The following is a 17,643-nucleotide window of genomic DNA, read 5'->3' as shown; positions in this document are numbered from 1 at the left end:
TGGTCACAGTCGTTCTGCCATGGGCAGCAGAAAGCCCACTAGGCACTGACATTTATTTGCAATGTGCCCATCTGTGGGTGTTGGGCCCTAGCGCAGCCAGCACCTAGAGAAACCTAGCAAACCTGTAGGTTTTTGAAACCTAGCCACCCAGGGGAATCCAGGATGGGGTGGCTTGTATGGCTCTCACCAGGTTATGTTACCCAGAATCCCTTGCAAACCTCAAACTTTGTAAAAATAAACACATTACTGTCACATTTCTGTGATGCAACGATCTGGAATCTGCGGGGAGCCACAAACTTTCACCCACCCAGTATTTTCCAAGTCTCCTGATAAAAATGGTACTTCACTTGTGAGTAGGCATAGTGCCTGTGACAGGACAAGGCCCAAATCGCAACAGACCACCTTTTTCCAGTGAAAACTGACCCTTTTTTTATGATGAGCCTAGCTGTGAATTTTGGACCCTAGCTCTGCTGGCACAGAAGGAAACGTAGCGAACCTGTACATTTTTTAAAACTAGATGCCCAGGGGAATCCAGGATGGGGTGACTTGTGTGACTCACTAGGTTCTGTTTTCGAGACTCCTTTGCAAACCTCAAACTTTGTAAAGAGAAACACATTTTCCTCACATTTCTGTGAAGAAAGTTTTAGAATCTGCGAGGAGCCACAAACTTCCACCCACCCAGCATTCCCCCAAGTCTCCCGATAAACACTGGTACCTCACTTATGTGGTTAGGCCTACTGCCCGCAAGAAGAAATGGCCCAAAATATACTGTGGAGACTTCCAAATTATCGAATACAAAAAGTCTTGGTTTTGCGAGGGAGTCCCTTGAGTTTTTGGTCCCGGGCTCGGTGGGCGTCTAGGGAAACCTACCAAACCCACACATTTCTTAAAACTAGACACCTGGGGAGTCCAGGGGGGGTTTGCGTGCGTGGATTCCCCCAGCATTTTCTTACCCAGAATCCCCTGCAAACTTAAAATGTAGCTGTAAAAAAAAGAAACAAAATCTCACATTTCTTTGTAGGAAAATTGTAGGATCACCGGGCTGACACAAGTTTCCTACCACACAGCGCTCCCACAGGTTCCCCGATAAAAATGGTACCTCACTTGTAATGGTGGGCCAAGTACCCGCGGCAGGGAAGGGTCTAAAATGTACCGTGGAGACATCAAAATTATCTACCAGAAAACGACCTGGTTTTGCAAGGAGGGTACCTGTATTCTTGGTCCTGGGCTCGGCGGACACCTTTTGAAATCTACCAAACCCACAAATGTCTAAAAACTAGACAACCGGGGTAGTCCAGGGAGGTGTGATTTACATGGATCCCTCAACGTTTTCCTATGTCGCATGTGACATGCGTGGTGCCTACAGAGGCACCATCTCAGCGTGCGGACATCAGTTACTTTTTGCAACTTTCCACGTCAGCAGCACAGAGCCATGGAGAACAAGGACCACTGGTATGGCAAACAGCGACCTGGAGGGGTAAAGCCCTGTCCCTATAAATACATTCTCTGAGCGGGGTGGATGGGTGGAAGCGTAGAAAGTAGGCAGAGTGATGGACTGGCCTACATGAAAGGGAAGTACGACTTTTAGTAGAAAGGAAACTCTAGTTCATAGAACCAGCTTGTCTGGGTAGATTTCCAGGTATTGTGGCTTGGATGACAAAGCCTGAAGCTCACTGAACCTCCGGGCAAAATTACTGCCACCAGGAAGGCAGTCCTGATAGAAAGGAGCATGAGAGGAGAGTTGTGCAGGGGATCAAAGGGAGCACACATCAAGAACGTCAGGACGAGATTAAGGTCCCTATGAGGCATGATAAAAGGAGAAGGTGTAAACATATGTTGTACACCTATCAATAACCTATACAAAATAGGGGATTTGAAGAGGGATGGCTAGTCAAGCAACCGCAGAAAGTCAGAAATAGCAGAACGTTAACCCTTTAGGGTGCCAGAGGCTGCTGGTTAAAGGAAAGAATAAAGATAAGAATCTGAGAACGAGGAGCAGAAAGGGAGCCAACCTGCTTTTCTGCACACTATGCCGCACCCTATGCCACACACTAGCCACAACAGCAGGCGTATACTGTTTTGGTGGAGGGACACCGGACTGCCAGAATAACATTGCAAACTTCAGGTGGAAGGTCCAAGGCCGTCAACCGTCACCCCTCAATGTCAATGCAAGAAGGCGGAGAGTTAACAGCTTCAGGTGGAGAACGCTCTACTACTGCTGCAACAAAAGATCCTTCCAAAGGGCAGCCTGATTGGAGAACCGATGGCTATGCTCAATACCTCGGGAATCAACTATCTGAGTCCAGTCTGGAGCAACAAGGAAGACTTGCGCCCAGTTGTTCTTGAGAACTCTGGGCAGGAGTGGTATGGGCAGAAAGGCATACAGGAGGCCCGAGCTACACTTGAGATTAAAATCATTTTCAAGTGAGAGCCGTCTTGGAAACTCCTGCGAGTAGAACATTGTGCTTACTCAGGGTGGCGAACAGATCTAACCAAGGCTCTCCCCACTGCTGAAAGAGACCCTGCACCACCTCCGGATGGAGATGCCATTCATGATGCACTAGGCATCTTCAGCTGAGCCCCTTGCCAAGAGAGCAATCACTTCCTGATGGAGCAGGGAAAGATGGTCCTCAAGCCTACGGCATGGGTGGTGGAGGGGGGGGGGGGGTAGTCTTGAGGTAGAGAGAGTAGCCCCTCCGGACAATCTGCAAAACCCATTGGTCTGAGGTGATCCAGCACCAGTGGTGTAAGTGATGGTTGATCCTGCCGCCCACTGGGGGGGGTCTATGATGATAAGGGGGCAGACTATAAGGGCTTGGCGGCTGCGACTGAAAGAGAGGTGAGTGGCCGGACTGCTGGGTGCCCCACCCACGAAGTCTGTGCATAGAGCATCATTGGCCACGTAGAGGCTGTAAAGCTTGCAGGCTGCGGTGGTTAGGCGGGTACAGACATGGACAGAAGCCCCTGCTGTGGCCACAAAAGGAGGATTGGTGGTGGCAAGGAGCCATGGAAATGCCCACGGACCTGGCCCTAGCTTTGCTGTCCTTAAAGCGCTCCAGTGCTGAATCCATCTGGTCTCTGAAAAGATGGGAGTATTAAAGGGCATCTCCGTAAGAGAGTCTAGGACATCCCCCAGTAAAGCTAGAAGTCCTCAACCAGGCATGCGTCATAAGGCCACTGTCGATAAAACCACTCCATCAGTGGTGTCCATTCCACAATGTATGGTCAACTTGGCTCCATCTTTCCCATCAGCAACCGCCTGGGAGAGGACTACGGCGTATCTCTCTCCAGATCTGACATCAGCACGCTGGGGTGGCCCCTATATAGGCAATGCGCACGTCGCACAAGTTACTTACCTTCGGTAACGATATATCTGTAAGAAACATTAGTAGTGATAGATTCCTTACCTTGGAATTACCCCCAGGCGTCAGACTGGGTCCAGAACGTTTTGTCAGCAGTACCTCTGCGCGTCGCTAGGCGTCGTCGTGCGGATCCGCGAGCGTCGTTGGCGCCGTGATGACGTCCTCGGAGCTACTTAGCGCGCGTGGACACGTCTGACGTCAGTTATGTACACAACTTTCCGAGCCAGGAACTCAGAGCCATGCAAGATACTGACCACTGGTGCCATGATACTAGGGCACTGAAAGGGATGACCTTAACCCTAGAAATCAGTTAGCAGAACAGGGAGGATGGGTGGGGCAGAAAGGAATCTATCACTACTAATGTTTCTTACAGTTATATCGTTACCGAAGGTAAGTAACTTGTGCAGCTGAAAGAAACATGTAGTGATAGATTCCTTACCGTAGAATAGATACCCCAGCAATACCAACCACGGTGGTGGGTCTGCGAACCAAGATCACACTAGAAAGTCCTGGAGAACAGAATGGCCAAAGAAGCCGTCTTTCCGGACTTGGTTGTCCAGGCAGTAGTGCTTGGTAAACGTGTGCAGTGAGGTCCACGTAGCTGCCTGACAAATGTCCTGCAAGGGAACGCCGCATCCCAGAGCAGTAGTGGCCACCGTCGCACTGGCAGAATGGGCGCGCAACCCCACTGGAGGCTCCTTTTTTAGCCAAGGAGTAGCAAACCTTTATGCACAGAACGACCCACCGAGTGATGGTCCGTTTGTGCACAGCTCGACCTTTCTTGGCGCCCACGTAGCCAACAAAGAGCTGGTCATCCACCCGGAACGGTTGTGTGCGACTCAGATAGAAAGCGAGCGCATGTTTTGGGTCCAGAAGGTTGAGACACTCTTTCTCTTTAGAGGGATGCGGAGGCGGAAAGAAGGTGGGCAAAGTGATGCTCTGCCCGATGTGAAAGGCGGTGACAACCTTTGGCAGAAAGGAAGGACGAGTCCTCAGAACAACTTTGTCCGGATGGACAGAGAGAAAAGGAGGTTTAGAAGAAAGAGCCTGAAGCTCACTCACTCTTCTGGCAGAGGTGATGGCATCCAGGAAAGCAGTCTTTGAAGTCAGAAGACGAAGACGGCAATTATGAAGTGGCTCAAAGGGAGTGCACATCAGAAAGGTAAGAACTAGATTAAAGTCCTAATGAGGCATCACAAAAGGAACAAGAGGAAACATGTGTGTGATGCCTTTCAAGAATCTATTTACAACAGGGAACTTGAAAAGGGAAGGCTGACCTGGGATCCTTAGAAAGGCGGGAATGGCAGAGAGATAGCCCTTGATAATGCCTAGAGCAGAGCCCTGCTGGGCCAAAGAGAGAAGAAAAAGAAGGACCTCTAAAAGAGGGGCAGAAAGAGGATCCACAGCCTGTGCTGTGCACCATGCCACAAACTTATTCCATCTACAGGTGTATACCGTTTTTGTGGAGGGACGCCTGGCTGCCAGAGTAACATTACAGACTTCGGGAGGCAGATCGAAAGACGTCAACTGCCACCGCTCAATCTCCATGCAAGGAGGTGGAGACTGGACAGGTTCGGGTGGAGGACCGTCCCCAGCTGCTGCGACAGAAGATCCTCCCGAAGAGGCAGGTGGATCGGGGGATCGATGCTCATACTGAGTAGCTCGGGATACCATACTCTTCAAGCCCAGTCCAGAGCCACAAGGATGACTTGGGCCCGGTCGCGCCTGATCTTCTTCAGCACTCTGGGCAGAAGAGGTATAGGCGGAAAGGCGTACAACAGACCGCAACATCACTCGCGCCGAAAAGAAAAGCATAGCCGAGCGAAAGCCGCCTTGGAAATTCCAACGCGCAGAACTGATGATAATGCACATTCTCTTCGGTGGCGAACAGATATAACCAAGGTTCTCCCCACTGCTGAAAGAGACCTTGCGCCACGTCTGAGTTCAGATGCCATTCAGGATCCAACATGCACAGATGGCCGAGTTCATCCGCCCTGGCGTCCAGAGAACCTGCCAGGTGTTGAACCACCAGGGACATGCCCTGATGTTCCAGCCAAGCCCAGAGATGCAGAGACGCTGAGCCTCTTGCCCCACCCCGCCCTGTTTGTTGCAGTACCACATGGCGGTGGTGTTGTCCGTGAACACCTGCCCTACACTTCCGTGGACAGAGGGAAGGAATGCCTTCAGTGCCAGTCGGATTGCCTGAAGCTCCAACAGGTTGATGTGGAGCTGGGACTCTGCCGGAGACCAGAGGCCTCTGATCTCCGCCTCTCCCATGTGGCCTCCCCATCCCAGAAGGAACGCGCCCGTCACAACTGTATGCTCCGGTTGGGAAAGGGAGAGGGATCTGCCATTGACCCAATCGCGATTCTTGAGTAACCACTGCAATTGCCGTGCAGTGCCCTTTGAGATCTGGACGTGATCGGACAGGTTGCCCTGATGTTGTGCCCACTGGAAAGTCAGGTCCCACTGCAGAGCCCGCATATGCCATCTGGCATGATCCACAAGCAGGATGCAGCAGCAGCAGCCCAAGGGTCATCGTGACCGAAACCCAGGACAGAGGCTGAAAGATCGGAATTATAGCCTGAATGTCCCAGACTCGCTGTTAGAGACAAAAAACCCGAAACCGCGCCCAGTCCAGAACAGCTCCGATGAAAAGGAGCTTCTGCGAGGGAATCAGATGCGACATCGGCACAATGATGGAGAACCCAAGCAAATGCAGGAGGTCTGCCGCAGTCTGGAGGTGGGAGACAACTGACTGGGGCGAGCCCGCCTTCAACAACCAGTCGCCACTATAGGGGAAGAAGACTGAAACCTCCGATATGCGCAGATGAGCTGCGACCACCACCATCACTTTCGTGAACACCCAAGGGGCACTGGTAAGGCCAAAGGGGAGCACGGTGAACTGATAATGCTTGTGGCCCACCGTGAATCGCAGGTAGCGTCTGTGGAAAGACTGGACGGGGACATGGAAATAGGCATCCTTCAAGTGAAATGCCAGCATCCAGTCTTGCGGGTCGTGGGCAGACAAGACTTGAGCCAGCATGAGCATCTTGAACTTCTCCTTCCGGAGAAAGCGATTGACATTCCGAAGGTTTAAGATAGGACGCAGGCCCCCTTTGTCCTTCTTTGGAACCAGAAAGTAGTGGGAATAACAACCACGACCTACTTCTGGTGTCGGAACACGCTTGATGGCCCCCTTGGCCCAGAGGGCTGCAACTTCCTGCTGGAGAAGCGCAAAGTGATCCCCTGACATGCGGTGGTACTGAGGTGGCATGGCTGGAGGGGTTGTCTGGAAGGGGAGGGAGTAGTCCCTTCAGACAATTTGCAGCACCCACTTATCCAAAGTGATGTCGCGCCAGTGGTGGAGATGATGGCGTATTCGTCCGCCCTCTGGTGTCTGATGGGCCTAAAAGGTCGGACTAGGAAGGCTTTGAAGTGGATGCTGCTGGGGTGGAAGTGGACTGGCTCGCCCTCTGGCCCCCTGAACCGCCTCAACGGGTCCCACGTCCGCGGCCACGCTCAGGTTGTTGCTGCGGTGGCCTGTGGCTTTGCAAACGCTGTGGGGCGCCCCTTCGTGGCCACAAAAGGAGTAAAAAGCAGATGGCGGAGGAGGGCGAGCGGCCGACAGGCCCAAGGAATTGGCCGTAGCCCAGGAGTCCTTGAAGCGCTCTAACACACTGCACTGTCTGCCTTGTTGCCAAAAAGGCGAATGCCATTAAAGGGCAGGTCCATCAAGGTGTTCTGGACATCCCCAGAGAAGCCAGTTGTCCTTAACCAGGCGTGGCGCAGAAGCGCCACCGTCGTGGAAATCGACCTGCCCAGTGAGTCAGCGGTGAACTTTGCTGCATCTCTCCCAGCCGCAATCGCTTGGGAGAGAACTGCCTAGGCCTCCTCCAGGCAGTTGGGCAGCACCTGCACAACCGTGTCCCTCAGAGAGTGGATATGATGGCCCAAGATGCATGCGGTGTTCACCGACCGCAGCCCTAAGCTGGCAGATGAAAACAGTTTCTTGCCAAACTGATCCAGCTTCTTGGAGTCCCTATCTGGAGGTGCGGTAGGGAACGCGCTTTGGAAAGCTGATGCTTGTACCACCAAGTTCTCGGGGTTGGGATGTTGGGTGAGGAAGGGGGGAGGAGGGGTCGCCCGAAGCCGGGCGTTTGTGTTGGGCCTGGACCAGGTGCCCAAAAGAACGTCCGTCAGTGCTTCATTAAATGGCACCAAGGGCTCCGAAGAGGTAGCCGCCGGTTGGAGCACTTCTGTCAGGAGGTTAGTCCTGAAGGCCATCGTAGGGAGTTCGGGGTGGAGAGGCTCGGCTGCCCAACGCAACACCACTGCGTAACTGACTCTCTCCTCCGCAGCCAGGGTAGGAGGAGACAGCAGGCTAGGTATAGGTGAGGTGTCAAGACCACTGGCGGTATCGGCATCCGTGTCCGGGCTGAAGCTGGGGAAGACGTCGTCCCGAGGAGGGGGAGACGTCAGAAGTGGTGCCGCGGAGACAGGCGCTGGTGGAGGTGTCACGAGGTCAACCGGAGTTGATCAGGGTCCGATCCTGGATGCCTGGAGGGCCGCCGGAGCCGGCGGCGACACCGGGGCCTGATCTGCCAGAGATGGTAAGGCAGGACCCCCCGTCGGGCCCGTAGGCGCACCGGCGGGGCCAGACGGCCCAAAGTGTCAGGCCATTACAGCAAGAAACTCTTGCACCTGGGCAGGCGTCGCCCCCACACCCGGGAAGGTGTGGTAGACTGGGGGCGACATTGCAGGCTCCGCCGGAACCGCAGGCTTGGCATCGCCCGCACCCTCAGCCACGACGGGCGAGGGGAAGTCAAAGAGCGACAATGCTTCTTTGACTTCTTCTTGGAATGATTCGACTTACCTGACCAGAGTGCGAAGACTTAGATCCAGAGGAGTGGTGATGACGACTCCGCGACCATTCCCTCGACCTCCCATGGACCGACGCCACCCAACGGTGCATAGAGGTACTGCTCACAAAAAATTTACAGGTCGAGTCTGTTGTCTGGGTATAATTCTAAGCTAAGGATGTGCTCCGTCGGCATAAAAGCCCGAGCCTTTATGCCGACGGAGCAGAGTTCGAGCCTCAAGGTCGCGTCCACATCCTGTGATTCTGGGCAAATCACTTAATCTCCCCGTGCCTGAATGTGTAATGTAAATACGGTGCTCTTGTAAAGCACTCCAATACCTTTGGGTCGAGTTTGCGCTATATAAAATATGCAAAAAAAATAAAAAATCTGAAGCTAGCAGTCTCCTTCAGATGTAGCTGTATAGTGATGTAGCAGTTTACACAGGTTATTTATTTACTTCATGTTAAATGAGGGCAACAGTTAATCTATACCCCTTTCACCATTTTCTCCTAAGAGTCAGAGCCTTAGTTCATCATACCATACATGCCAATAGACCAGATTCAGGAGGTTGAGTAGGAAATACAATCCCCAAATAGGTAATTTCAAAATCTCCAACTTTTCGGTTCTAAAATGTTGGCATGCATGTGATAACTACAACAAAGTAGTGGAGGTAAATTGTTATTTACCCATCATCCAGTAAGGTTACTACTGGCAAGGATTTGATTAATCTCCTTGCAGGACCCTATTCCAAACACCATTTAAAATGCTTAGAGGGTCCCTCTCATTGAGGATAGAATCTTGCATTGCCTGCTAACCTATCCAAAAGTATGTGTTATATGCCTTTATGAAGGATTTTAATGTGTAAACCTATGGTATACCCAAAAGTATGGGCTACACATTTGACTTTCAAGCTTCAGGGCAATATTTGTAATTTTTTCAGACAGTGCCCATTCAAGAAGAGAAACTTTACTTGTGCAATTCGAATGCATGGCAGTTTGGAATGTACAGAGACGAAGTTTAAAAGTAAATACGTACATTTAAAAAAAAAAAAAAAAGAAAGAGCTGTGCCAATTTCGGAGTGCTGGTGTGAACTGTTCATTGACCTTTTGTGCATAGATTTGCATCATATCGAATAGCACACTATGCTTTTCTGCTCTTAGCAAGAATAGGAAAACATAAAATTCCTATGCGTTGTCAAATTGATTCAATTGTCTCAGCATATTATTTTCTTTGGCTGTGCAGGCAAGTGGATTATTTTCAAATCAGTATTACTAATATGTCAACGTAAATGTAATGGTTACTAATATAACCCTATAGAGAAGCAACAAACAGACCCTAACTATCTGGAACCATACCATGTCCTTTTGTGTCCGATAAGCGGTTCTGATCGTGGTTCCCTGTAACAGAAAGAAAATACAAATAAAATATGACTGGGCTGTTTTTATATGATATAAGTAATTACTTATCAGTGCCTGTGATGCCTCAAGAGCGGTTTTCTGCAAGCCCCCACGAACACATACATTGGCAGACCATGGCTCATGCAAGCAGTATCAGACAGCATGTAATCTACCATGGTGTAGCTCCAATCAAGTTTAAAAATTATCTTGCAGAACTTCATCAGAACTTGGAGACTACATTGAATATCACATTGATAGGGTTGTGATCTGTCAAATAAGACTGCCAATAGTTGTGCTAACTGGTTCAGGGGGAAGATTGTGATATGGCTGTTGGCTTTGGCTACTGATGGTAATTGAAGAGAGCAAGTGACTGAAATAATTAACTGAATATGGAGGCCACATTGTCATAACCAAGCCACGATCAACATCGACAAATGTAATCAATAACCTGGAGGCATACAGGGCCTTTAATGCTCTGACAAAGTTGTTGCTTGAGTCAACATATCAGGCTTCCATCAATAGACTGCAAGAAATCAGCTCTGAGAACTTTGGGATAGGCGTGAAGTGAATGTCTGAAGAGCCAGACTTCATTTGAATGAAAGGATCAATAGTTTGAGAACCTGTAAACAGCCTCCTATAGCTATCCAATTTCACAGACAAGGGAACTTCTCCACTCTATCTCAACTCCATTCCCCAGCAGCAGAGGTGCTGTGGCATCCACCTGCGAGCTATCTTCCTGTGCAATGAGCTGCTCTTCTCACATTTTCTCTGTTTTTCAGTTCTAACCTTTCTTGTGAAAGTTTGCTGTGCACATAACACCCCCCAAAATGCAATAGTTCATTTATATTGTCGATGAGCTAGTCTCATTGCCTCCCTGCTCACACCTCCCCCTTGCTGGTGATCCAGTCTGCCTTCTACTTCCATCTCCCTGTGTTTGGGTGATATTTAAATGCTATGGATAAAGAAACAAAGACCTGCAATGCACCAACAGAAGACCAGCACTGGAAGGAGCCAGGCTACTCAGAGCAAACAGCTATATTTTAACTTCTGTGAAAATATTGGCGGTATCCGACATTGTCAAATAAAAAATAATTAAAGCAGATGTGCATGAACAGCACACACAATGTTGTTCGTGTGCTGTAAAAAAAATAGCAGGTAAAAGGCCTAAGTTTTTCAATATAAAATCCATTTATACAAGCCATGAAAGGAACAATGCGGAAGGCAGAGGACCATAAACATTTTGTGTAATCTAAAGCAGCACTTCTAAACCTGGGGTAGGGACACCACCACAACATGAGGTCTGATGGTTTGGAAAATGAATGAATAGAAGATTAATAAAAATATTTATACATAAAAAAACAAAATTTAAAATGTAAAATTGTACAACGTTCTGTAAATGTGTAGGAATTTGAAACCGAAGGCTACAAATTAAGTTGGTATCTTTCGCTTGATTCGTCAGAGCAACACAAGTACAGCGAAACAGAATCTAGGATGATCAAGTGATAGCCTTAATTTAAGCACCTAGTATGTGCAGCCACAATATATCATGCATTAGAATAAAGAAAACAGCAAAGTAAAATGCTGGAGACTAGCATATTGCTTTGCCCTTTTGAAACAAACCACATTTTGAAAAGCTCTGACCTTTCTATTAAAATGTTGATTTTTTTGTATTTTTTTCAAGTTTGTGAAGTAAATAAAATATTTTTATTTGTTTGAGGTATTTGTATTTTCATATTTTTGTGCATTATTTTGAGGTTCCAGTCAGATAAAATGTTCAGGCGTTGGTTGCCGCTTTCCAGTAGGGATTCAGTGAGTTCCACAGATGACAAAGGTTAAGAATACGGGCTCTGAAGTAAGCCAAAACAAGTTTTGCAAGACTGGAGCAATATGATCTAATTGAGCTGCATCAGAGACTCTGAATAAGGTGTTTCACAGTTGGAGTGAGAATGAAAGCAAGGCCCAACCCAGTGGACTAAATGGACAGGATTCAGAAACTTCTGATTACCCACTACTAGCAGCTCTGATTTACATGTCTTAAGTTTCAGGAAGTTTTCAGACATACACCTGCCTTGAGATTAATACCTCCAGAACTATTTACACATCTGTGAAAGTCTAGAAAGAGAAACCAAATGAGAATTTGAGGAAAGCCATTAGCAGCAGACACATACTGAAATGATGGGCCAGATGATGGGATAGAGCAGAACCCTATGGAACATAACATCTGGTCTAAGTGTTCACCAACCAATAGGAGAAAATAAGAGCACGCTATCCAAAAGCAAAAATCCAATCATGTGAGCACTGACACGCCTAAATCTTATCTAACTCAGCTGAGCGTCGGGAGAATTTAAATGTTCAGGGAGGCAAACTAACAATAGGACTACAAATAGTACAGTGCTTAATTTGTAATCATCAAGTATCGGACCTTTTAGGGAGGCTACTGCAGTTGGCTCGTCCTATTTTTCTGCTGGAGCTGCCAATGACAGTACTAATACAACTACTAACCAGAGCACTCCTACATACATGTAAGTTAATTAGGACCATTTCAGGCCAACCAAAGCTATATGAATGGCATAGGCTGCAGGTGTTACTCATTTTTACTGTATATAGAATTATTGAACACTGGCTAATTTTGATACGAGCACAACAGACCATCATGTGGTGGATTGTCACTACCGGTGTTGGGAATTAAGTTCCGGTGGCAATCACTGGCTCAAATTAAGCACCGAGTACATGTCAACACTAACTGTATGTAGGGCCAATGGAATTATGAGATTCTGACCCATTTTCCACATAGTTATGGTTTTGCCATTTCATCTATCTTATTCATAATCCCATTAAACACCAACTACTGGTGGTCTAGGGTGAGGATTCACACAACCACAAATAGTGACTGAAGAGAAGAGCGTTTCCAGAAGGGTTGTCTGAATCACAACACACTAGATCTAGAGGAGCGTGAGAAGAAGTTGGGAAGAATGAGAGGTATCAGACTGCGTTTCTTTTTCTCCAAAATAAACAAATTCTCATTGAGACTAAGGAAAAACCTTTGAGGTGTACCCCTGGATTTGGGACTGGGTGCCATGACAGGAGTTCAAAGAAAACGAAAATAAGTAAACACGCCAGTAAGTGCCAGTCCCGTCACTTCAAAAGTATAAACAATTCTGATTGATGGTAACAAGCAAACTGCAGAAAATTTCACACCATGGCAATCACAGCAACCCGATGCCCAAGCCTCGAATAAGCTTAAGGAAAAATAAATAAGAAAGATTGAAAAAGAAAATAGTATGTGAAAAACATTGGGAGCAGTCACGCCACAGCCATTACTGAAATGCAGCTAACTTGGAAAAGGCAGGATGACTATTAGGTGACTTTGAGGATTTATCACCAAGGGACAATGTACAAATAGTTGGGCATCCCAAAAGGGACTGAAAAGGACAGAGTGGAGCAGTTCCCTTCATTCAATTATATGAACACTCCTCATTAACCTGAAACCAATGAAAGACAATTAGGAAGACAGGGCACTTCTCAAATAAAAGACCTCTCTAGGATCGAAATTCACCAGCAAAAACAAAAATAAGGTGACTTTTATAGGCCAGCTGCGAACATGGCGGTCGCCTTCTGAGGGAGCTCGGGACCCGGGCAATCACAATCCTGAATATTTGCCGTATTCTGTGAGCCTTGCCGCTTGCCAAGCTTGGACGCCGCAGGGGCTGCCAGGCGCCGACCTCCGTTCCTAGCGCCCTTTGGGTCCCGGTGAGGACAGAGTTGTGAAGCGAGCGGATGCAGACTGGAGGGGCCTACGTGCCGTCGTGAGGCCAGGGACGGCCCGGGCCGAAGTTGCGGTGAAACCAGATGGGTATCGGGGTAGTACTGTTGGTAACTTAAGGGACAGATGACTGGAGACCCAGGGCAGCGTCGCGGAGATCAGGCGGCGTCGCAAGCAGGCAGAGGAGGGCAAAAAGAAGAAGCGCGCCCGGCGTGACGTTAGCGGGCTGATCTGTGGCGCAGGTCCTGAGGTGCGGCCACGCAAGGGCCGGGGATCCTGCGCGGCCTACGAGAGCCTGCACAGGTGTGAACCAGAACAGGGGGGAGAACAGAGATTGAGTAGTGCAACAGGTTCCCGCAGAGGCGGAGAACCATACAGAGTGATGTAGGTGGCCTCTAGAGACAATACGGCTGCCTTGTAGTGACGCCTGCAACAGCGGACTGTGGAGCGCTAGGGGACGGTGCTGAGGCAGGCACTGTGGAGCTGCGCAGGGCTGGAGGTGAAGCCATACCGACCATTTGTTCTGAAGATTGTGTGCCCCCCCCCCCCCCGGGGAGCGGGCACTATAGTGAAGCCACAGAGCGGGACGCCCGGAGTGCTCCTACTCCCCTGCCCTTCTGTAGACGTCTAGACCTACATGACTGGGAGACACCGTGTGGCTGTGGCACAAGGCTGTCGTTTGTGGCTCCGCATATGAAGGTGTAGACCGGAGGCTTGCAGTCTGACAGGGTGCACCGTGGACTGAGTTGCGTACAGACGGCTGGGACTACTGTGACAGGGGGGCCGTCAGGCAGCATATGAGCTGAGCCCTGCGGTCGTGAGGAGTGTCAATCTGCCTTCAACGCAGGGGACAGGGCGTTTCCACAAGCGGCGATGGGGCGTGTGAAGGGCAAGCAACATGACGGGGAGACTGGGAACTATCTCGTCCCTGACACTGCAACATCGTTAGATGGCTCCCAGCAGGTCAGCTGCGTACCACCTACCAACACAGTGGAGACATCGGACAAGCTGGATTTAATCCTACAGGAGGTACGGGACTCTAGAAAGGCTATAGAGGCACAAATAGGCGCCATCACGTCTGGCCTGCTGTTACTCCGGGCGGACCACGCCAAGCTTGCCGATAAGGTAAAAGATCATACAGTGGAAGTAAAGGTACTGTCCCCACAGCAAACCCAAAACACCGCCGATATTAAGCAGCTGCAGTCCCAGGTGGCCACCCTTATAGACCGCATGGAGGATGCGGAAGGGAGGGCACGAAGGAACAACATCCGGGTGATAGGACTGCCGGAGAAAAGCGAAGGAGCCGACGCAGCTCGTTATATGGAGGGGTGGCTCAAGGAGCATGTCACTGCAGAGGGCCTCTCTGACCAATTTTGTATTGAACGGGCACACAGGATCCCCACGGGCCGTCCGAAACCGGGGGCCCTACCGAGGCCACTCATAATTAAGCTGTTAAATTATCGGGACTGGGACGCGTTACTTCAAACATCGAGAGAGGTGCCTCAAATTATTTTTGAGAACAGCAAGGTTTAATTGTACCCAGACTACACGCTCCTGGTGCAGAAACAGCGCTCCTCCTTTTTGTCGGTCAAGAGGAAACTATGGGAACTGAACCTGCAATACGCCCTCATCTTCCCGGCGCGCCTGAGGATTCTTCACGAGCGGAAAACGTATTTCTTCGAGAGCCCAGGTGACGTGGAGGAATGGTTGGAGGGGATGGAGTTGGGGAGACAATCGGCGGAAAACTCCCAGACCTCGACGTCCACTATGCAAGATGGCCGCACGTCGGGATGCCGCATGTCAAGGCGACTGCGTAAAAGAAATACACAGATCCGGCCAACATCTCAACAAATGCAGAGCGGCAAGGAGACTGCGATTTTGGCGGTCTCCTCCTTCCGGACCACGGCACAGATCGGAGACCAGACTACGTCTGAAGTGGAAACCCAGAAATCGGACTCAGATGGGAGTGGGGCCCGTTTTCCCTCCGTGACCCCGCAGACTGCGGACGGACCGATTCCCTAGATGAACGGACAGTATTACTAACTCGCAACTGAATAGTAATTTATATGGCGGAGTTGTTATTGTCAATATGTTTGCTATATAGACATTGTATTACTTGCATTTATGGCCCGGGGGCTGTTTAAGTTCCAGGTTACCACAGATTAGGAGAGGGAACTGCATGGGTAGGTTTGGTCACATACCCCAAGATGCGAAAGCCTTTAAAGGATGTTACACAGGTTCATGTGTTTCTAGTTTAGTTGGGTGGTCCGGTATAGTTCCACTACCGGACCGAGTATTGGGTTTTACTGGGGAGGGTAACGGTCCTGCAGGGTGCACTTTCTTAAGTTGGCGCGACAACACCAGTTCTGCCGGCTACACAGTGGCCGTATCTAGATACACGATGCAGATACAGAATAAATATGCCATAATAACGTGTAATGTCAGCGGCCTGGGTCAGTTCAGAAGTGGCATAGAGTGCATGCACAGTTATTGAGACGCAAGGCGCAGATAGTGTACCTGCAAGAGTCCCATTTGGTTGAGCTGGAGGTAGGGAAACTCCGTAAAAAGTGGAGGGGGCAAGTGTTTTCTACTACATGCTCGGGGTTTGCGCGAGGCGCTACGATCTGGGTTAGACATGGAGTACCCTTCACGTTAGTGGAACAGAGAGTTGACCAACAGGGGAGGTACGTCCTGGCCAGGGGCACCTTGGATGGCCAACCGATAGTCCTGGGATCCATATATGTGCCAAACTTGGAACAAGATACGTTCCAATGCAAGCTGTCTGCCGCCTTGGTAGGGTGGGTAAGCTACCCAGGGGTTATCGGTGGGAATTGTAATGTTGTGATGAACGTCATGCTAGATAGGTTGCACCCTCCTCTGCATGGGATGAGGGTTTGTAAACAAGCGAACGCATTGTGTGAATGGGCAGAGGGCTGGGGGTTATGCGCTGTATGGAGGATGAGACCTCCAACAAACAGAGAATCTTCATTCTATTCACCGGTACACCTGTTACACACACCAATCGACCGGATGTACTGCTCCAACAACATTGCGATGCAGGTACTGAACACTACACATCTGGCGAAGTCCTTCTCTGATCACAGTCCCTTGGAAGTGGTGCTCAGATGGGGCCGGGTGCCCAACCTGGCGATTGTGGCCTCAAATGCTGGAAGACTGTGTTCCGCACCACCATATCGGACACCATCCAGCAGTACTTTATAGACCACAGCAACACAGCGTCCACCAGACTGATTGAGTGAGACGCCTTTAAAACGGTGGTGTGGGGGAAGACAATTGGGGCGACGGTAGGGGCACGACAAGAAATCCATAGGTCCTTGATAGATGTTGAGGACAAGCCGACTAGATTGGAGCAGGAAGTTGTGCTGAATGACGATAAACAAGCCCCTTTGAGGAAGCTAGAATTAGACATGCTGAACTACTTGAGTCCCTCCGAGTCGTAGACTACCAAAGATACACTCAATTGACCCACACAGAGGCGGATAAGGCTGGGACCCTGTTGGTAAAACTACTGCGAGAGGACCCCCTAACGTAGTGATTAATGAGGTCACTAATATTGCGGGAGGTGTGGAGACTACCCAGGGAGAAATTAATGAGGCCTTCAGGCAATGTTATGCCAGACTTTATAGTGCACCAGAAGACGACTTAAACATGTCTATAGATTAGTTTCTATCCGCAGTTCAATGCCTCCAATTGTCGGCAGGTGCACAGAAAGAACTATTATGCCCCATCACTCAGTCGAAAATTAGGGCTGCCATCAAGGGTCTACACCAAAACAAAACCCCTGGGCTGGACGGCCTACCAGCTGAATTTTATGCCACTTACGCTGACCTCCTGGTACCCCAATTGGAAATCTTATACAAAGAAGCACTGACGGGGGGATCTTTGCCCCTCACGACAGTGCAGGCGCTGGTGGTGTCACTCCCAAAACCGGGCAGGGACCCCACAGATATGGCAGGCTACCGGCCTCTTTCATTACGGTCGACGGAGTACAAAATACTTAGTAAAGTCCTGGCCAAAAGACTCCTGCCCACATTTCACAAACTGATCCATATGGACCACACAGGATTTTTACCGGCGCGCATACATCCCTGAACACCAGAAAGCTGCACCACCTTCTTACAGAGGCTCCGAACTGGGAGGATTATGCGGGCTGCATTTCGTTAGATATGCGTCAAGCATTTGACACAATCCAATGGGATTATATATTCAGGACCCTAGCGAGATTTGGACTGCCGGGG

The 17,643-nt window shown here is 49.6% G+C and overlaps 1 protein-coding gene across 5 annotated transcripts in view; it reads right to left on the bottom strand.

Annotated features, from left to right (window-relative positions):
- Positions 1-17,643, bottom strand: part of ICA1 (islet cell autoantigen 1) — a 403,261-nt gene that overhangs the window by 207,247 nt on the left and 178,371 nt on the right. For 3 of the 5 annotated variants that reach the window (XM_078663689.1, XM_078663690.1, XM_078663692.1), the window contains exon 10: positions 9,580-9,621. The exons of the other annotated variants lie outside the window; for them this stretch is intronic. In XM_078663689.1, the coding sequence (XP_078519815.1) occupies positions 9,580-9,621 (42 nt within the window). The remainder of the gene's footprint in view (positions 1-9,579; positions 9,622-17,643) is intronic. 5 annotated transcript variants of the gene reach the window in all.

This window comes from Lissotriton helveticus, chromosome 10 (genome assembly GCF_964261635.1).
Source record: "Lissotriton helveticus chromosome 10, aLisHel1.1, whole genome shotgun sequence".
NCBI lineage: Eukaryota > Metazoa > Chordata > Amphibia > Caudata > Salamandridae > Lissotriton > Lissotriton helveticus.
The sequence above is the reverse complement of the archived record's forward strand: the minus strand, read 5'-3'. Positions and strand labels throughout refer to the sequence as shown.